The sequence below is a fragment of the Nannospalax galili genome, unplaced genomic scaffold, assembly GCF_000622305.1.
Source record: "Nannospalax galili isolate Female #2095 unplaced genomic scaffold, S.galili_v1.0 scaffold1050, whole genome shotgun sequence".
In the NCBI taxonomy this organism is placed as follows: domain Eukaryota; kingdom Metazoa; phylum Chordata; class Mammalia; order Rodentia; family Spalacidae; genus Nannospalax; species Nannospalax galili.
In genome coordinates this window covers 1,528,524-1,550,787 of record NW_008329037.1, presented here as the reverse complement: position 1 = coordinate 1,550,787, position 22,264 = coordinate 1,528,524, and the positions used below count along the sequence as shown (strand labels likewise).

Genomic DNA, 22,264 nt, shown 5'->3' with positions numbered 1-22,264 from the left:
AACTTTTGTTTGTTTGGTCTTTCTTTTTTTTTTTTTTGTGCTCTTTCTGAGACAGGATCTCCCTGAAGCCCCAGCTGACCTGGAACTCACTACGTAGACCAGGCTGGCCTCCAGCTCACAGAGATCAGCCTGCCTCTATTAAAGGCGTGTCCTACCATACCCGGCTACTGGAATATTTTGTATAAAGAAACTTTACTCCTGAAAAATTAGAAAGATAGGGTGGGCATGATGACACACAACTTTAATGCCAGCACACTTGAGAGCCAGAGGCAGGTGTCAGTTTGAGGCCAGCCTGGTCTACATAGTAAGCTCCAGGCCAGTCAGGATACATAGTGAGATCCTGTCTCAGAAAATTTTTTTTTTCCTTGGGACTGGAGAGATTGCTCAATGGGTAAGAATACTGGCTGCTGCTCTTGCAGAAGACCAAGGTTTGAATCCCAGCACCCACATGGCAGCTAGCAACTCCAGTTTCAGGGTATCTGATGCCCTCTTCTGGCCTCCGTGTGGCACAGGTGCTCTTACACACATGCAGGCTTAACACTCATACACATAAAATAAATAAACATTAAATAGTTTAATAATTTTTTTTTTTTTCAAGATGTTTCTTGAGGTTGGGGATTTAGCTCAGTGGTAGAGTGCTTGCTAGGCCCTGGGTTTTGGTCCTCAGCTCTGGGGTGGTGGGGGAGATGTTTCTTTTTATTTTATGTGTATGGGTATATTGCCTGCCTGTAGGTAATAGCACCTGTGTCGTGCAGTGCCCTCAGAGAACAGAAGAGATTGTTGGATCCCCCGGAACTGGAGTTATAGACAGTTGTTTGCTGCCATATGGGTGCTGGGATTTGAACCCAGGTCTTCTGCAAGAACAGCCAGTGTTCTTAACCGCTGAGCCATTGCTCTAGCCCTTAGTTTAACAATTTTAAAAAATTTTCTTTTGAGTTATGTAATTTATTTTGTGTGTGGGGGGGGGAGGTCAGATGAGAACTTTTAGTCAATTCTCTCCTATTATGTGTCTTGGAGAGTGAATGTGGGTTGTCAGTCTTGGGGCAGGTGCCTTTACCTGCTGTTCCAACTCAGTGGCCCTAAGTGTCATCTGATAGGAAGCTACATTCGCAGAGTACCGAAAGAATGCCTCCACGTGTTTTATATGGTGCTAGTTTAGTTTCCAGGCCTTTCCAATTAATTTGAATGCAAATCTAAAATCAAATTTCCATTTGGGTTTGAAGTGGGAGGCAAACCTAGTAATGCTTTTTTTTGCCCTTTGTTAGGCGGAGATTTGATCTGCAGAATCCATCCCGAATGGATCGTAATGTTGAAATGTTTATGAACATTGAAAAAACATTGGTACAGGTAAGCTGGAGAAATAAGTCTCTCTTCTACCTTCCCCCTTTATCCCTCTCCTTCCCTTCCCTGCTTTTTCTCTCTTAAGTTAGATAGGACTTCTGTCTAACTGGCTACCAAGCCAGCCAAAAAATCCCCCTGCCTCAGTACTCTCTACCCCAGAATTAGAGGCATGTATCACTACCTTATTTTGTTCTTTAATATACTTTCATTTCTAAGATTGGCTATATTGGATTGCCAAGAAATAAAGGGAAAGAATTTTCTGAAATAATAGTTTTATTTCGTTACTTAAGATTTTTTCTTTTTGGTCTTTTTGAGAACAGGGTCTTTCTGTAGTCCCCAGCTGTCCTGGAACTCAAGGAACTCAACTATGTAGACCAGGCTGGCCTTGAACTCAAAGAGATCTGCCTGCCTCTGACTCCCAAGTGCTGGGATTAAAGGCATGTGCTACCATGCCCAGCCCTAAAGACTTTAAAAAAAATTCTAAGTATTTGGCTGTGGGTCTGTGCATGTGAGTACAGAAGAGGGTGTCTGATCCCTTGGAGCTGGATTTACAGGATGGTTGTTAGCTGTCATATGGATGCTGGAAATCGAAGTTCCATCTTCTGGAGGAGCAGAATTTTTTTTTAATTTCTTTAAAAATTTATTATTTTAATTTATGTGTATGCATGTATTGCCTGCATGTAGGTAAGTGCACCCATGTTCTGCAGTGCCGCAGAAGACAGAAGAGGCTGTTGGATCTCCTGGGACTGGAGTTACAGGCAGTTGTTAGCTGCCAAATGGGTGCTGGGATTTGAACTCGAGTCTTCTGCAAGAACAGTGTTGTTAACTGCTGAGCCATCTCTCCAGCCCCAGGAGCAGAATTTTTAACTTCTGTATCGTGGTTAAGGGCACTGGCTGTTCTTGTAGAGGACCCTGGTTTGATTCCAAGCACCCATATGGTGGCCAACAACCATCCATAACTCCAGGTCCAGGGATCTGATGTTTTTTTTTCTGACTTCCTTTAGATTGCATGACACAGGTGCACCTACCTGTATGTAGGTAATATGCTCATACACACAAAGAATAATAAAATATTTTTTAAAAACTGCTGAGCCATCTCTAACTCTGCCTTACTTTTTGATAAAGGATCTCTAACTGAACCTGGAAATCATCATTTTAGCAAGACTGGTTGGCAAGGCATTTCCTGCAATAATACGCTTGTGTGTTGTTTTGGTGCTGGGGTTACAGACACTTGCTACTGCTCCTAGCTTCAAAGTGGGCATTCAAATTCAGTTCCCCATGCTTTTAGAAGCACTTTATCCATTGATCCATCTTCTCTGAATCCCTAAACTGCTACGTTTCTGTAGCAGGATTTTCATTCAATTGTCAGCAGTTTTTGCCTAGCTACAGAAGGGATCTGGGGATGATCTTTAAGTGGCCTGCAGAACCATCTAGGTTTTAATTTGAAATAAGACTTTCACATTCAAGGAGCTGGAGAGATAGCTCAGAAGTTCAGAACACTTGTTTTTGCAAAGGACCTGGATTTGGTTTACAGCAGCCCTCAGGGTAGCTAACAACTGCCCATAACTCCAGTTCCAGGTAATTAGCACCCTCTTCTAGGCTCTGTAGGCACTGCACATGTGCACATATATACATGAATGCCAAATACTCATACACATAAAATTAAAAGAAATTTAAGAAATTCAAGGCCAGCCTGGTCTACATAGTGAGTTCCAGGACCGCTGGGGCTACAGAGAGACCCTGTCTCAAAAAGACCGAAAAAAATAAAAGGCTTTCATGTTATCTATCAAAAGATGTTTTTCAGTTTTTAAGAACTATGTGCTAGCAGGGTGTAGTGGCACACGCCTGTAGTCCCAGCACTTGGGAGGCAGATGCAGGCGGATCTCAAGGCCAGCCTGGTCTATATAGTGAGTTCCAGGACATCTGGGGCTACAGGGAGACCCTGTCTCAAAAAGACCAAAAAAAAAGAAGTATGTGTTTTGGGGCTGGATAGATGGCACCCATATGGCAGCTAACAACTCTACGTAACTCGAGTCCCAGGGGATCCAACAGCCTCTTCTGACCGCCTTGGGCATTGCATGACATGGGTGCACTTACCCACATGCAGGCAATACACGCATACACATAAAATAAAAAAATAAAATAGAAGAAATGTGTGTTTTGATCCGTGTTGTACATGCCTTTAATCCCACCACTAAGGCAAAGACAGGCTTATCTCTGTGAGTTCAAGATCAAGGCCATCCTGGTCTAATAGTGAGTTCCAGGCAATTTGTGACTACAGGGAGATCCTGTTTCTAAAAAACACAAAAAGTGAGTTTAAATGCCAAAATTTGCCTTTAGGATGATGAATGATCAGGGGCCAATGAGCTACTTGATCAGGGAAGCATGAGGATCTGAGTTCGATCCCCAGTACCTATATGGTGGAAGGCGAGAACCGACTTCCACTAGCTGTCCTCTGACCTTGACAAATGTGCTGTGGCATGCATGCATGCATGCACGCACTTGCAGACATTAAATTGTGTGTGTGTCTGTGCAGACAGATGTACACACATAAATGTAAAATGGTGGTTAATAGTGGTACATTATTTCATAACCATTTGAATTTCAAAGTCTCTTTTTTTCCCCTCAGAACAATTGTCTGACCAGACCCAACATCTACCTCATTCCAGACATTGATCTGAAGTTGGCTAACAAATTGAAAGATATCATCAAACGGCATCAGGTAATAGACACAATAACTTCAGTACAATGCTAGTAAACTTTTAATAAATGCAAATCATGGTATCTTTGGACTTTTGTTTATATCTCCTTAAAGGAAATAAATGTCTCTGAATTTTTACCAAGTCCCCTATGGCCCTTCTTTTTTTTTGGTCTTTTTGAGACAGGGTCTCCCTGTAGCCCCAGCTGGACTGGAACTCACTATGTAGACCAGGCTGGCCTTGAACGCAGAGATCCGCCTGCCTCTGCCTCCTGAGTGTTGGGATTAAAGGCATGCACTTCACACCCAGCATAACTTTTTTTTGTATGTGTGTATTGCCTGCATGTATGTAAGTGCACCCGTGTTGTGCAGTGCCTGCAGAGGTTAGAAGAGGGTGTTGGATCCCCCTAGAACTGGCATTAAGGATAGTTGTTAGCTGCCATGTGGGTGCTGGGAATCGAACCCTGGGTCCTCTGCAAGAGCAGCCAGTGCTCTAACCATTGAGCCATCTCTCCAGCCCTCAGACCCCTTCTAACTTATAGTAGCGTGTAAATAGTTCCTGGGATGAAGTTGTATTAGTCATAGAGAGAAGTATGTTTCCCTTATTAAGGAACCCTATATAATCTACATCACAGAATTCTAAATCACAGAATTTTACAAACTTGCCAAAGAAAGTTAGTGATAAGATTGTTAATTGGAGGAGGTGAAATATACTTTAAAATTACCTCTCCTGGGGCTGGAGCGATGGCTCAGAGGTTAAGAAGACTGGCTGCTCTTGCAGAGGACCTGGGTTTGATTCCCAGCACCCATGTGGCGGATAATAACCACCCATAACTCCAGTTTGTAGGGGAACCTTGACACCCTTTTCTTGCCCCAAGAACATTGCACAGCATGGGTATATTTAAACACAGGCAGGCAATATACTCACATGTAAAATAAAAATAATTAAAAAAAATTTTTTTTAATTCTCCCTACTCATTCAGTTGCATTTATATGGGTATCTTTTGTAATGTGAGGAAAAAATTTCTGCTTTTCAGTTAGGCATGCAAGTATAAACACAATAGTGCATGTTTGTGACCACTAAAGAGTCTGCTTGAGTTCTGGGCGTGGTGGCGCATGCCTTTAATCCCAGCACTGGGTGGCAGGGGACAGAGGCAGGTAGATCTCTGTGAGTTCAAGGCTAGCCTGGTCTACATAATGAGTTCCAGGACAGCTGGGGCTACAGGGAGACCCTGTCTCAAAAAGACCAAAAATAAAAAAGAGTCTGCTTGAATCAATGGAAGTCAAGACTCTGGCCAATAAAACCAAACACTGCTGTTCCCACCAGGGTATGTTTTCTTGGCACCATACTATCTTCCAGTGTCTTCATCACCTTTTGTTTGACCTTTTGTATTTATTGCAATGTAGGTTTGTAGGTTTGTGGTTACCTGTGGTTAAACTACAGTGAAATCTGTGACATGCTAAACTGGCTGAGGATCACTAGGTACAAGATAATTTTCTGTAAAAACATCATTTATGTGGTACAGTTTTTACTGAATGTTCAGATTGGTTCAGAAGCCTTATGAAATACCTTTTTCTTCCCAGTTGAAAATAACTTATATGTTCTAAAAGCAGGTATTTGTTACACTTACTACAGCTGCAGATTTTTCTAGTCCTTCCTTTCCAAAATCAAAGCTAGATAATTGATAAATAATACTATGGCGTCGTCAGCTTGAACTGTGAAGTCCACTTCTTCTTTTCACCAGCACTGTGACTTTCAGCAAATCAGTTTTGATTTTGGAAAAGGAAAGACTACAACATCTGTAACTGTAGTATGACAAGAGGTCAGAAATAGAATAAATTAACCTCTCAGGTCTTGCTTTCAAGCTGAAATGATGAATTATTGCTACAAAATATTGTTGGATATCATGCTTCCATATTTTTGTAGATTTTATGGTGACTCTTTAGCTGTAATATTCCCTCACAAATAAGACTTGGAGATTATTTTTAAAGGATACTCTAGAGAGAAACTGGAATCTGGCTGGTTTTATAAAATTTTTCTTTCTAATGCTTCTGGAGATGGAACCCAGGACTTCATATAAGCTAGAATCTACCATTGTGTTCCAGCTCCAACCTTGGGTTCAGAGAATTGTAGTGAAGAGTCCTGAAGAGTTATTTTAAAATATTTTATTTATTATTTTTACATGTATTACTGTTGCCTACATGCCTGTATGTATGTACGTGCACCATGTCTTGCAATGCCCTCAGAGGTCAGAAGAGGGTGTTGTGAACTGGAGTCACCAACACCTGGGTTGTTAACCGACATGTGGGTGTTGGGAATTGAAACCGCTGCAAGAGCAGCCATTGCTCTTAACCACTGAGCATTCTCCTGAGGAGTTATTAATAATAGTACTACTACTGAATACTAATGACCATGACTTTACTTGAGCATTTTAAATGCATTAATGACAGACACTGGGCACCTGCTTCGTTTGTGCCTGTTATTTTTTTTTTTTAGAAAATGTATGTGTATGCCAATACCTCTAGAACCCAGAAGAGGGCTTTGGGTCCCTTGGAACTAGAGTTAAAGACAGTTGTGAGCCACCTGACGTGGATGCTGGGAACTGAACTCAGACCTGCAACAGCAGAGGGTTCTCTTAAGCTCTGAGCCATCTCCAGCTCAACAAAATTCTGTAGATAAAAGTATTTTTTTTTTTTTTTGTTTCATTTCAAAGAAGATACCATACACAGAATAACATACTATAGGCCATGTAAGTAGTAAATGACAACTGAGGTTTCACTGCAGCACTAATGGCCTCCACAGGCCAAGGTCATAAATGTGCACATTGTCTCATACTTGCTGAATATTGGTACTCCTTTCCCCCTTTCCTGGTGACCGTTCACAAATGCACTGTTTAAATGGTTCAGGAAACAGAAAGTGTTTATCTAATTAAGTCCTTACCATTTTAGGTTACTCTAAATTTTTGAATTTTGAATTTTCCACAGATGAAGTAGTATTGCATTGTTGGAATAATGAGTAAATACTTGTTCTTAGAAGAGAAATTCTTGGAATGCATTAAGTTGCTTCTTCAAACTGAGGGCATGATTTTTTTCCCCTTATTCTATGGTCTTTAAACAGGTAATTATTGGTCTAAATGATTTAGAGTACCTGTAACATTCTTTCTTGACAGCTGAGCCGTTGCTTAATCTTAGATTTTTGTATTGGTATTCCAACATTGACTTAAAACTGTAGCTATATATAATGCACATATACATGCTGTGGTTTTTTTCAAATAATTCTATGCTTTATCTGTGTACTGCCAGTTTAAATGCCTAAACCTTTACTGTTTCATGTCAGGTAATCATGAAAATTTTGCCTGGTAGGTCCATACTGTAATACCAGTTTACCTAAATCAGGAGAATAGAAAGTTTGAGGTCAGTGAGTTACATACTTGAAATCCTGTTTTTGTCTCTCTCTCTCTCTTCCCCTCTCTTTTTAAATTTTATTTTGGATTTTGTGAGACAGAATCTCATAGCTTAGGCTAACTTCAGGCTTGCCGTGTAGCAAAGGATGACCTTGAGCTCCTGATCCTCTGGCCTCTATTTCCCAAGTGCTGAGATTACAGGTATGTACCCTCATGCCTGACAAAAGCCTTAGTTTTTGGTAAGTGATAAGGTTGGGGGATAGTAGGTAACTTCACAAATAATTATTAAGTTGTTGGACTCTCCCATACTCAACATTTATGATGTTTTGGAGTAATGTTAAAAATTTATGAGGTATGCATATTGATTGTAAGGATACTCAGTGTGTGGAAACAGTTTGAATGCCAGTATGATACTCAAAATTTTGGTTTCCAGAGCATTTCTGATATTTGGATTAATGATGATCAATTGGTAAAGTTTATGCAAATATTCCCAAATTTGAAAAACTAAGAAATTTGAAACACTTCAGGTCCCAAGCATTTTGGAAAAGGAATACTCATCCTTTACTTGTGTATGTATAGACAGAATTTTTTGTTGATGTTAATCGTTATTCCTTTTCTTGACTCAACCATGCTTTTATAATTCTTAAGAGTTTACATCTGGCATCTGATAGTTTGCTTGTCACGTGCTTTATTTTTATTTGTTCATTTGTGTTGCAGGGAACATTTACTGATGAAAAATCAAAAGCTTCCCACCACATTTATCCACATCCTTCCTCACAAGAGGATGGTAAGTTCATTTTTGGTGTGAGCTGTTAAACGCAGATGTTATACTGTGAGATTTAGATAATGTAGTCTTTTTTAAAATGTGTATGAGTGTGTTGCCTGCATGCATGACATGCACCCGTGTTGTGCAACGCCTGCAGAGGTCAGAAGAGGGTATAGAATTTCCCTAGAATTGGAGTTATGTGCAGTAGTTAGCCACCATCCAAGTGGGTACAGGGAATTGAACCTGGGTCCTCTACAAGAGCAGCCAGTGCTCTTAACCACTGAGCCATCTTTCCAGCTCCAGCAGTCATCATTTTAAAAATGACTAAATAAAGGGCTGGAGAGATGGCGCAGCGGTTAATAACACTGGTTGTTCTTGTAGAAGACCCGGGTTTGGATCCCAGCACCCGCATGGCAGCTAACAACTGTCCGTAACTCCAGTTCCAGGGGATTGGACAGCCTCTTCTGTCCTCTGCCATCTGCTGACTTCCTTTTTCCTTCTCTCTGGTTCTTCAGGCCTGGAAAGTATGCTGATTTATTTAAATTTGAGGAGACAGGAACCAGAACCCTGGACAGTCCCTTAAATGTTGGAATATTGAACGTGCATTTTCCTTCAGTTCCCCTCCCAAGGAAATATTCCCAGTTTTCTGGCTTCTGTTTGAAATGTTAATAGCTTTTCTCACTCATTAGCTATTTTATTTTTTCCTCCCTCTTTTCCTTCCCCAGATACACAGTTCTTCCTTTCTCTTTGTTTTGTTTTGTTTTAAGATGGAGCCAGCCTGTCTCAGATCTGAGTTTCCTTCCACAGCCACTCAAGTGCTTTTGCCTGCTATAGATAGAGATACATCTTTTCTTATATTTTATTTTGGCTGGTATATTGTTAATCTTTTCAATATTTTAAAATTATTTTAACTTTGTGTGTGAGAGAGAGCGAGGGAGTGCGCAGATACTCATGGGCAGGATGTGTCAGATATCCCTAGAAGATTTATTTGATGTGGCTACTGAGAATCAAATTCAAGTCCTCTATCATAGTAGTATTCACTTAAAAAAATTAAAAAAATTTTTTTGGTGTTTTTGAGACAGGGTTTCTCTGTAGCCACAGCTGGCCGGGAACTTACTATGTAGTCCAGCCTGGCCTTGAACTCACTAGAGATCTGCCTGCTTCTGCCTCCGGAGTGCTGGATTAAAGACCTGTTCTACCAAGCCCTTTCTCCAGCCCCTACTATTCTCTTGGTGGGCTTTTTTATCTTTTTGAGACAGGGTCTCCCTGTAGTCCCAGCTGACCTGAACTTCACTATGTAGACCAGGCTGGTCTTGAACTCACAAGGATCTGCCTGCCTCTGCCTCCTGAGTGCTGGGATTAAAGGCGTGCGCCACCACGCTTGGCTTTGGTGGGCATTTTTGAAGTTCTCTATGGCTTTGGAATATACACTGTTCCCTCAGTATTTCTTCTCAGGCTACATAGTCTTGGGCTTTCTATTCCTCTATTTTGTTGTTGTTACTGATTTGAACTTTTTATGGCCAAATACTAATCCATGGACAAGGGCAGGTGAAATTTCTGTTAGAGGCCTGCCTGGTCTACGTAGTGAGTTCTAGGTCAGCTGGGGCTACAGGGAGACCCTGTCTCAAAAAGACCAGATCAAAAGGACCAAAGCAAAAATATTACATTTAATTAAGCTAGGTGTGATGGCCTGTCAGACAGATCAAGATTTTATATATATATATATATATATATAGTGTGTGTGTGTGTGTGTGCGCGCGTGCATACAAGTGCCACTGGACATGTGTGAACATAGAAAAACTTGTGGGAGTCAGTTCTCTTGCACCTTGTGGGATCCAGGGATCAAACCCAAGTTGTCAGTATTTGTTTATAGTTGTCTTTATCTGCTGAACAATTTTAGCTGGCCCTATATCCTTTTTGTGTTTTTGTCCATGTAAAAGGTGGTGTATATATTATTATTAATTTTAGCAGGATCATTAAGGTATAAGTTAATTTATTGAGCACAATTACAGTTTTCTGCGTATATGCATATGCAGATATACATGCTATAGAATTTCTGAGTCATGTGGTACCTTTGGTCTACATTTTGTGTCTGAGACGTATTTTCCAAGTTGCAGCCGTACAGTTTCAGCTCTGTAAGATTTCAGTTTATCCGTAGCCTTGCCTACAATTGTTATTATTTGTCTTTTCATATTAGTTTCCTTGTTGTCAGGTGTTAACTCTTATTTTTTACTTATTTTTATTTTGTGAAGTTAGCATTGATAGTTAGCTACCCTGTGGATGCTATAACCTGAAATACAAGAATAGCCAATGATCTTAACTCCTGAGCCACTTCTCTAGCTCCAGCTTCTTTTTTGAGACAAGGTCTCATTATATAACCCTGGCTGGTTGGGAACTGGCTGTGTAGACTAGAGTGGCCTGGAACTCAGATGTGCCTACCTCTCTGCTTCCTGATTGCAGTGATTAAAGGTTGGAGCCACCATACCTGGCCATTACAGGCAATTGTAAACCACCTGATATGGTTTCTAGGAATAGAACTACAGTTGGAGTCATCTTTCTAGCCCTTGAACCTTATTTAAAAAACATTGATATTTTTATTTATTTATTTGTGTGTTAGTATATTGTCTGCATGTATATAAGTGCACCTGTGTCATGCAATGCCTGCGGAGAAGAGGGCTTTGGCATACTCTGGAACTGGAGTTTCAGGTGGTTGTTAGCCACCATATGGGTGTTAGGAATCAAACCTGGTCCTCTGCAAAGCAGCTAGAGCTTTTAACCACTGAGACATCTCTCCAGCCTTCCCATCTCAGCCCTTTTTACTTATGTTTCTCTGATTTGTTTTATTTTTAGTGTGAGTATGTAGCTTGTATGTATGCACACCTTATGTGTGCAGAGCCTCCAGTAGCCGATGAGTTTCAGGGAGTTGTAAGATACCTTGTGAGTTCTGGGAAGTAAATCTGTGCTCCTTGCACAGCCACGATTCTAGCCCCTCCACCTTTTTGAGTCAGATTCTCTCAGTTTAGAGTTAATCAGTTTGACAAAGCTAACTGGTCAGTGTTGCAACTGTCACAACTCACAGAGTGCTAGAAATACATGTGCACATTGCCAGACCCAGTTTTTTACCTGAGTGCTGGGCGTCTGAACTCAAGTCCCAGTACTTTATTTACTGAGCCATCTCCTCAATCCCAGAAATTTCCCTGGTAATTGCCATTCAGTTTACAAACTTAAAATTAAGTTCACTTCATATTTTATTTGAATTTTCATCTATTGAATATTTTTTTTCTTTTAGAAGAATGGTTGAGACCAGTGATGAGAAAAGACAAGCAGGTGTTGGTGCACTGGGGATTTTACCCAGACAGGTATTTCTTTTTTAATGTTATTTTAATTGTGCATATTTATGGGATACTGTGTGATAATTCAGTTTATTCCTATAGGATATAATGATGAAATCTGTATTTTCTTTCTTTTTTTTAAATTTTTTGTGATGTAAGGGATTGAACATAGGTCTTCAAACATGCTAGTGAGCATGTTTACCGCAAAGTCTCCCTGCCCCTTCTTTTTAAACTTTAAAAGTCCTTTTGATTTACATGTAATAATTTTATATATTTGTCAAGTATAGTGTGGTATTTTAATACCACGTGTACAACATGTACTGATAAAAATCTTTTTCTTGGGGCTGGAGGGATGGCTCAGCGGTTAAGAGCACTGACTGCTCTTGCAGAGGACCTGGGTTCAATTCTCAGCACCCACATGGTGGTTACAAACCATCCTTTACTCCAGTTCCAGGGGAATCCGAAGCCCTCTTCTGACCTCTGTGGCATTGCACGACACAGGTGCACTCACATACACGCAAGCAGAGGGGCTGGAGAGATGGCTCAGTGGTTAAGAGCACTAACTGCTCTTGCAGAGGACCTGGGTTCAATTCTCAGCACCCACATGGTGGTTACAAACCATCCTTTACTCCAGTTCCAGGGGAATCCGAAGCCCTCTTCTGACCTCTGTGGCATTGCACGACACAGGTGCACTCACATACACGCAAGCAGTACACTCGTATGCATAAAATAAATATTAAAAAAAATTTTTTCTCTTTTTTTACTGTTTGGATTTTTTGAGATATGGTATCATTATGTAACCATGGCTGGCCTGGAATGTACTATGTAGATAGACCTGGCTGGTCTTGAACTCACAGAGATTCTTCTGCCTCTGCCTCCCCAGTGCTGGGACTAAAGGCACCATGCCTGGCAAAAAGTGCTTTTTGATAACATTTTAGCTCTCAGAAAGGCAATTTGTGACCCCCCCCCCTTCTATTTCCTTCCTTTGAAGGATTGCCCCTTAGCCCCAGCTATCCTGGAACTTTCTGTGTAAACCAGGCTGGCCTCAATCTCACAGAGATCCATCTGCCTCTGCATCCTGAGTGCTGGGATGATAGGTGCACACCACCAGGTGCAGTAACAAACTTACATAATTTAGTTCAAGTTTGGTTTAGGTAACTTGATTTGTTCAGGAGTTTTATTAAAAGTGGTAAAGACAAAGGTATCTGATTATTTTGCTATTTTTTAAACACTGTTATTACATTTCTTCTTGATATGTGCTTGTGAATGCAGGCATGCACATGCCACGTCATGTGTGTGAAAGTTAGAGGACAACTTTGTTTCCACCTGTATATGGATTCTAGAGACTGAACTGAGGTGGTTAGGCTTGTATGAGAAGTGCTTTTATCCAGTGGTATCCCTCTTGCCAGTCCATAATTTTACTATTCTTACTAATAGTACATAGGAATATATTCTTATTGTTTGACTACTCTTTCTAGTGAATGAACTTTAATCATAATTTTTAAAAAATTTACTTCATAGTTATGATACTTGGATCCACAGTAATGATGTTGATGCTGAAATTGAAGATCCACCAATTCCAGAAAAGCCATGGAAGGTGTGTAAAAAAGTTATTCTTACATACTCTAATAAACTATTTTAGCCATTCTTAAAAAATATTTATTATTTTTATGTATATGCGTGTATTACTTGCAGGTATATAAGTACACCGTGTCATGCAGTGCCCACAGAGGACAGAGGAGGGCATTGGATCCTCTGAAACTGGAGTTACGGACGGTTGTTAGCCACCATGTTGGTGCTGGGATTTGAACCAGGGTCTTTGCAAGAGCAGTCAATGTGTTTAACTGCTGAGCCATCTCTCCAGCCTCTATTTTAGCTATTCTTTATAATAAATAAATTTACTTGTTTATTGGAAACAGTATCACTCTGACTCAGGCTGTCCTGGATCTCTATGTATCCCTGGTTGGCCTTGAATTTTCCTTGATCCTCTTGTGTAATTTTCTTGAGTCCTGGGATTATAGCCAGGCCCAGTTTGTAACTGGTTTGTTTGTCTCTTTGTTTGTTTGTTTGTTTTTGAGACAGGGTCTCCTTGTAGCCCCAGCTGGCCTGGAACTCACTATGTAGACCAGGCTGGCCTTGAACTCACAGATCCGCCTGCCTCAGCCTCCGGAGTGCTAGGATTAAAGGTGTGTGTCACCATGTCCGACTGCAACAGTGTTTTTAAAGAGATGCAGAGTGATGATCTCCTTTTATTGTCATCAAGTCAAGAGGCTATCCATGCTCATGAAGAGCTTGTTATTGATGTCTTAGATATTCATGTATGCAATGAGGTTTGAGAAGAATCCAAAGCCAACTCAGATTATGACACTGGAGACTAGGCTGGCTTGAACTCACAGAGATCTGCCTGTCTCTGCCTCCCAAGTGCTGGGATTAAAGGCATGTACCACCATGCCTGGCAATAAGAATCAATCTATGTATTTTCTTCCCCCACACCCACATCTCCTGAGCCTTTTTTATTTTTTTACATTTTTGGTGGTACTTGGTGACTGAATCCAGGTCATCATGTAAACTATTTCTCCAACCTTAAATGTCAAAATAATTTTTTAAATTGCAAGAAAAGAAGAAAACAAAGTACTATATTGTACCTATTTTCCAAATTCCCTTATTATTTCTAGAAATTCATTCTAAACATTTATCTTTCTATCTAAACTATTTTATCTATTTTGAGACAGAATCTTCATAGTTCAGAGTGGCCTCCAACTCTTTATAGTCCAGGAGAAATTTCAACTTCTGTTCCTTCTATATCTATTTCCCAAGTGCTGAGAATATAGGTCCTTACGTGGTACTAGGCATTGAATCCAGGATTTTTCATCCATTGTATACAGTTTAGCAATAAAAAGTCTTATATGAATTTGTCTATTGGCATGTGAATGTATGTGGTGCTTTTCCACATCAGGATATTATGAACTTGCACACAGGCACGCACGCACGCACGTGCACTCTTAACATTCAAAATGGAATTGCTGGGTCAGAGAAAATGAAAACTTGTAATTTTTTAAAATGCCATATTGATTTCCGGGTAGTTGTAAAATGATCATTTGCCTATGTTGTATGATTTTTCTGGTTTTCTCCTAGCACCACATGGGTGCACTTACATACATGCAGGCAATACACTCATACACATAAAATAAAAATAATAAATATTAAAAAATATATATACTTATTTTCATTAAATGTGCATGAGTGTTTTGCCTATGTGTAAGTGCACCAGGGTTGTGCACTGCCCGAGAATGTCAGAAGAGGGATCCAACACCCTCTTCCAGGGCATTGTACCACACGGGTGCACTTACACATAGGCAAAACACTCATGCACATTTAAAACAAACAAAAAAATGCTCAAGTGATTGTATTTAGGTTGATATTTATTTGTGTATGCATGCAAGTACTTAGATTGTTGAGGTCAGGGGACAGCATTGGTGAATTGGTTCTCCTTCTGTGTTTTTAAGGCAGTTCTTGTTTCTGCTGTGCTATGTACTCCAGGATAGCTAACCTACAGGTTTCCAGGTGATTCCCAGGCCTCCCCTTCCCATCTCACTCTAGTAACATTGGGAGTATGTGTGTATACCTTGGTATCTAGGCTCCATCTGAACTCATCAGGCTTGTGAAACAAGTGTTTTTACCTGATTAGCCATCTCCCCAGACCTGAATATTTATTCTTTGGTTTGATTTTAGGTTCATGTGAAATGGATTTTGGACACAGACATTTTCAATGAATGGATGAATGAAGAGGATTATGAAGTGGATGAGAACAGGAAGCCAGTGAGTTTTCGTCAGAGAATTTCAACAAAGAATGAAGAGGTATTTCCTTTGGTACCATTTCTTAATCGCGAGTTGCTCTTTACTTCTTGTCCTAAATTTTTCTTGTCTCACTGTATATTTCCATATACATGCCAAGCTGTCAATTAGAATATACATTTGTAAGTTACTAAGTGACTTTAACAGCCATCTGGTTTTATCTCACCAGAAAGAGGAACAAAAATCTCAGTGAATCATTAAGATTCAAAGTAGAGCGGGTAGTATGGCAATTCTATAACTTATTTTTGTCCATTAGCTCCAAGTTTTAGTTTTTAAAAATATTTGTTTATGAGGCCTGGAGAGATGGCTCAGTGGTTAAGAGCACTGACTGTTCTTGTAGAGGACCTGGGTTCGATTCCTAGTACCCACATGGCAGCTAGGAACCATCCTTAACTCCAGTTCCAGGGTGGGAATCTGAAGCCCTATTCTGACCTCCGCAGCATTGCACGACACGGGTACACTCACATACATTCAGGCAATACACCCATACACATAAAATAAAAATAATAAATAAAAAGTATTAAAAAAATATTTATTTAATGTGTATGAATGTTTTTGCTTGCATGTAAGTTCATCAGTGCTCATTGAAGGCTGGAAGAGGGCATTGTATCCCTCTAGAACTAGAGTCTTGGTCAGTTAACTATAATATGTATGAGTGCTGGGAATCAAACCTGGATCCTCGTCACTTAATCATTGAATTAACATCTTCAGTCCCCATAAGTTCCAATTTTTTTATTAATTATTTCAGATAATATACAAAGTAAGAACTTTTATATTTGTATTTTAAATATCATAGAACAATTCAATTTAGCTACCAGTTTTCCTTGTGTACTTTGTTTTGTATACTTTTTCTTTTAACTTTTTTGTTTTTTTTTAGTTTTGTTGTTTTGAAATAGGATCTCCCCTGTAGCTACAGCTGTCCTGGAACTCTTGCCTGCCTTTGCCTCCCAAGTGCTGGAATTAAAGATATGAGACTTTTAAAAAACTTTTATTTATGTATTTTATTTTATGTGTATGATTGGTTTCTTGAGTATATGTAAGTACCAGTGTGTACAATACTCCTGAAGAGCAGAAGAAGGCATTGGATCCCCTGAAACTGGAGTTTGGATGGTTGTTAGCTACCATGTGGGTGTTGAGAACAATTCCTGGGTCCTCTGCAAGAGCAGTGACTGCTCTTAACTGCTGAGCCATCACTCTAGCCCCAGCTCCTATATTTTTAATTAAAAATTAAAAAAAAATTTTATGTGTTTGTGCCAGCTTCTTTGTATGTGGACCACTTTCATGCAGTGCTCACAGGGGCCAGAAAGGCATGTCAGAGCCCCTGGAACTGGCATTATAGGAGGTGGTAAGTCCCTCCATATGGTGTCTGGGAAGTGAATCCTAGCTGTCTGCAAGAACATCAAGTGCTCTTAACTGCTAAGCCATCTCCCCAGCCCCAGGGTTAATATATTTTTTAATAAGTTTGTAAATGCAAACACAATAATAAAAACAGCAATCTTCTGTATCTCCAGAGTTAAATTTTAGTACTTTGGTGAGAGTAGAAAACTTGACATTTAAAATTCCTTAATACTACTAAGGCCAAATTCTTGGTGTATGAAGATACCATGATGAAGCCTATTGCTTTGTATGCTAACCTAAAATAAACTGAATGAATGGGACTGGAGAGAGATTGTTCATTGGTTAAGAGCATTGTCTGTTCTGGCAGAGTACCTGTTTTCAGTTCTCAGGTTTCAGGTCCCAGTACCTACCTGGCTGACAACTGTCTGAAACTACAGTTTCAGGGGATCTGACACCCTCTTCTGGCCTTTGTAGTCATTGCACCACATAATGCTCTTAATATACATGCAAGGAAAACATTCATACACATAAATAAAAATTTTTAAATGAATTATATGAAGTCTAAGTTTGTATTTACCCATTAGTCTTTGAAAATCACTGCTTGTACTGGTCATGTTGGTGCATGCCTTTAATTCCAGCACAGGGGAGGCAGAAGCAGGCAGATCTCTGAGTTTGGGGACATCTTGATTTGCATAGTGACTTCCAGGCCAGCCAGCCTATATAGTAAGATCCTGTTTCAAAAATCAAACCAAACCAAAACATAACTTATGAGGTCATGTGTCAACTGAATAAGACTTGAGAGCAAGAAGAAACCTTGTTATGCTTGTTGATTTTTTGGGGGGGAGGCGGGGTCTTTTTGACACAAGTTCACCCTGTAGCACCAGCTGACTTCAGGCTCACTATGTAGACCAGGCTGGCCTTGAACTCAAAGAGATCCGCCTGCCTCTGCCTCCCAAGTGCTGAGACTAAAGGTGCAGGCCACCATGCCCAGCATGTTGAGTTTTTCATAGCCTGTGAATCCGATATCAGTGTCATTGGATACAGTTAGATCTTTGATTTTTGTTGTTCCCTTCTGTTTTGTTTTATTGTGGGACAAAGTATATAGCCATTGAGTTGGCTATCTTCCTTCTCTGCCTTGTAAGTGCTAGGATTATCGGTGTGCTCTACCATGCCTGGCTTGCTGTTTTTTAATTTTGTTTTCTTTGAGATACATGTATAGAGTGTGAGTTTTAAAACATTAACATAGAAAATAGAGAACTTGTATTCCTGTTTTCATTTCCCTGACCTTAATACTAAAACATCTTTGTTAATACTTTGTACATACTGAATTTGGTAATGCTGCCTTTAATCCCAGCATTAAAGCTTCCTGATTGGAGTTACAGATGGTTGTGAGCAGCCATGTAGATTCTGGGAACAGATTCTGGGTCTAGTGCAAGAGCAGCCAGTACTCTTTAAACACTGAGCCATCTCTCTAGTACCCTAGTCTTTTTTAAAAATTTGTTTTGAGAAAAAACATCTTTCAGACTCAGCTGACCTGGAACTCTACATAGACCAGGCTGGCCTGTATGCCTCTACTTCTCTCGTGCTGGGATTTAAGGCATTTGCCATCTTGCTTGGCTTCTAGTTTCTGGTTTTTGCGTTTTGGGAATTTTCTTGTTTTGGTTTGGTTTTCTTTTCTTTCTTTTTTTTTTTTTGGTAGCCCCAACTGGTCTAGACCTCACTATATAGACTAGTCTGGCCTCTGTTTCCCAATTGTTGAGATTAAAGGCTTGCACTACCATGCTCTGCTGCTAGTCTTTGTTTTGTTTTGTTTTGTTTTGTTTTTTTGAAGTATGCATAATTTTATTACTTTTTTTTTTTTTTTTTTTTTCCGTCTTTCTGATACAGGTTCTCCCTGTAGCCCCAGTTGTCCTGGAACTCACTATCTAGACCAGGCTGGGCTTGAACTCACAGAGATTCGCCTGCTTCTGCCTCCTGAGTGCTGGGATTAAAGGTGTTGCGCCACCACACCTGGCTACAACCTGCTGGTTTTTTTTTTTTTTTGGTCTTTTTGAGACAGGGTCTCAGCTGACCTGAACTTGTAGACCAGGCTGGCCTTGAACTCACAATGATCTGCCTGCCTCTGCCTCCTGAGTGCTGGGACTAAAGATGTGCACCACCACGCCTGGCTACAACCTGTATTTTTTAAAAAGTGTTTTCTCTCCAAAGAGTCTCATCAGCTATACAAAAATCTGTACATTTTTTTTTAAACTGATGCTAATGTTGAGCTGCACTAGAATTTCACATTCTTAGCAAAACAATTGCCTGAGCACACACACCTCACACATATTACAGGACAGCTGTTTATTCTTCATCCTCCTCTTCCTCCCCGTCTTCATCTTCCTCCTCCTCCCAATCTTCATCTTCCTCCTCCTCCTCCTCCGTTTCCTCATCCTCTGGTTCATTCTTCTTCTTTGAGCCTGTTGGCCTACAAGGGCCCTTCTTTCCTGCTTCACTTTTGCCCCTGGCATGGTAGGCAGCAATATCCTTGTATGTCTCCTTCAGCTTGGCGGCTTTCTGCTCATACGGCTGTTTATCTTTGGCTGACTGTTCAGACCACATCTCACCCAACTTTTGGCAATGTCTCTGATAGACAGGCCAGGGTGCTCACTTTTGATCTTTGGGTGATGCTCAGAGCAAAACAGGAAGAAGGAAGACAGTGGTCTTTTAGGTGCATTGGGGTCTTTTTTCTTCCCTTAACCCCTTTGGGCGGAACGTAATTCTTCATCTCCCTGTCATAACGAGCTTTGGCACTTTTGGCCATGTCTTCAAACTTTGACTTCTCCTTGGCAGACATGGTCTTCCATCTTTCCGAACACTTCTTGGAGAACTCGGCAAAGTTGATCAAGGAGTCAGGGTGCTTCTTCTTGTGCACCTTGCGGCAGGTCTTCACGAAGAAGGCGTAGAAGGACATCTTGCCTTGCAGCTTGTTGGGGTCTCCTTTGCTCATGCTGACGGTGTGGAGTCCACGTGGCTTGAGCTTTCCCCTCGGAGACCAACCTAGTCACTTCCTTCCCCAAGCTTGGGTGATAACTGGTTTACCCTAGTCTTTGTTTTTAAGAAAACCATTTTGATGCTGGGCGTGGTAGCACACACCTTTGATCCCCAGCACTTGGGAGGCAGAGGCAGGTGGATCTTTGTGAGTTCTTGCCAGTCTCGTCTACATAGTGAGTTTTAGGCCAGTTGGGGGTACAGGGACACCCTGTCTCAAAAGACAAAAAAAAAAAAAAAAAAAAAAACTTTTAAGGCACAGCACACCCTCGTCACTTTGTTGGCCCATTCAGCCTGTGCTCCTGATCCTGCCCTCCATGTCCATTGTTAGAAACCTCACATGCACAAGGAATAGCTAGATGTGGGACTTACTGTGTAGAAGATGGGTTCCGTGGCCAAACAGATTGCATTTATTCTTGTGATGGCAATATTACCACAAAAAGTTAAGCACTTTGAAAGCAACAATTTCCTTATACCCTGGGAGAGAAATTTGATGAAAGCATACCTGATACCAGAAAAGCTCAAATGATCTGCACCTTCATAGACAGTGTCATAGTTCAGCAACAGCAGTGGAATTTGGTGTTTCTTACCCACTTGTATTTCTTCTTTTTGAGATCTCTTGGTGTAGATCCATAGCCTCTTTTAATTGGGTCATTTGTTTTCTTGATTCTTTGGTTTTTTTTAGTTCTTTGTATATTCTGGATATTAGTCTTGTCAGATCTATAGGTGGTGAAGATTTTCTCCCACTCTGTGGATTTGCTCTTCACTTCTTTGATTTCTTTGCTATGCAGAAGCCTTTTAGTTTAATGAGGTCTGAGGTCAGACTTGTTGATTATGACCTTAATTCCTGAGCCAGTGATAGCTCTTTTAGAAAGTTCTTTCCTTCTGGGCCAGGTGTGGTGGTTCACGCCTTCCTAGCATTTGGGTGGCAGAGGCAGGTGGATCTCTTGAATTCAAAGCCAGCCTGGTCTTTTTCTGGAGTTCAGGCCAGCTGGGGCTACAGGGAGACTCTGTCTCAAAAAGACCAAAGATCTTTCCTGCACCTATTATTTATAGGGTACATCCTATGTTTTCTTTTAACAGTTTCAGAATTTCAAGCTTCCCATTGAGATCTTTGATCCATTTCGGATTGTTTGTGCAGTGTTTTTTGAGATAGGCTCTTACTCTGTAATCTTGGTTGGCCTGGAACTCACTTTGTAGACCTGACTAGCCTTGACCTCAGAGATAGTCTTCTGCATCTGCCTGCAGACTGCTGAGAATAAAGGCATGCTTCACTATGTCCATCTGAATATCACCTTTGATAGGATCATTTGGTCATTCAATTTCCTAGTTTAATAGCATGTTTCATTGTTACTAATAGTTAATGAAAAGGCGTTTCCCACCTGAGAGCACAAAATGTGAGCAGTAATAGTTTTAAGTTTTGTGAGCTGTGGCCATGTCAACAGTAGTGTAGTTTGAGTACCTGTAGGATTGTGCTTTAGAGTATCATTTATGATATATCACCCAGAATGTCAGGAAAGTTTCTTCATTGCTGATAGTTTTGTGTGTTTGATGTTGTGTTTTAGTTTGTCTTGAACTACTTACTAGGTTTGGTACTGTCTTCATGTATGGAAAATCACCTTTGGACATAGATTTATAGAAATTTAGGAATTAACATAGTTGATTGATATTTATTTCAATTTCCTTTTCCCTAGCCAGTCAGAAGTCCAGAAAGGAGAGATAGAAAAGCATCAGCCAATGCTCGAAAGAGGAAGCACTCCCCTTCTCCTCCCCCTCCCACACCCACAGAATCACGGAAGAAGAGTGGGAAGAAAGGGTAAGACTGATCAGAAATCAGTAAAAGAAACTTGAATGACTTTCCAGATTTGATATTCATGTTGGATATTTTGCTGAAAATAAGTCATACTTTGAACAGTCTTTTGCTTCGATAGCTTCTTTTTTTCATATTTTTTTTTACATTCAAAATTTTTTATGTACTTTATGTTTGCATGTACTTGTGTGTATGTGTGAGTATGCATGTGCCATGGTGTGCTTGTGGAAGTCAGAATACTTGGTTCCCTCTTTGTACTATTTGGGTCCCAGGGATAAAACTCAGGTTGTAAGATTTGGCAGTAGACACCTGTATCCCATAAGCCATCTTGCCAGCATGATAGCTTGTTTGATCTTATAGGAATCTTATATTTGTACATGTTGAGTATAATCTTTATCCCTCTAAATACATACAGAGAAATATGGCTGAAATCATTCTGAGCCACACGTGGTGTTATAACCATGTAATCCTGGTACATTGCTGCAAGTTTGAGACTAGCTTGGTTTACATAGCATGTTCTAAGACAGCCAGTGCTACATAGTGAGACCCTGTCTCAAAAGACTACTGTAGGGGCTGGAGAGATGGGTCAGCACTGACCGTTCTTGCAGAAGACCCAGGTTTGAATTCCAGCGCCTATATGGCAGCTAACAACTGTTGGTAACTCCAGTTCCAGGGAATCCGACAATCTCG

General features: G+C 40.4%; 1 protein-coding gene and 1 pseudogene across 3 annotated transcripts in view; one reads left to right on the top strand and one right to left on the bottom strand.

Moving 5' to 3' along the window:
• Smarcc1 (SWI/SNF related, matrix associated, actin dependent regulator of chromatin subfamily c member 1) overlaps positions 1–22,264 on the top strand; it is a 128,794-nt gene that overhangs the window by 23,968 nt on the left and 82,562 nt on the right. For all 3 annotated transcript variants that reach the window (XM_029562282.1, XM_008830731.3, XM_008830740.3), the window contains exons 4-10: positions 1,266–1,347; positions 3,971–4,063; positions 8,161–8,230; positions 11,499–11,568; positions 13,063–13,138; positions 15,274–15,399; positions 21,459–21,580. In XM_029562282.1, coding sequence (XP_029418142.1) covers positions 1,266–1,347; positions 3,971–4,063; positions 8,161–8,230; positions 11,499–11,568; positions 13,063–13,138; positions 15,274–15,399; positions 21,459–21,580 — 639 coding nt within the window. The remainder of the gene's footprint in view (positions 1–1,265; positions 1,348–3,970; positions 4,064–8,160; positions 8,231–11,498; positions 11,569–13,062; positions 13,139–15,273; positions 15,400–21,458; positions 21,581–22,264) is intronic.
• On the bottom strand, positions 19,078–19,723 carry LOC103732172 (annotated as a pseudogene).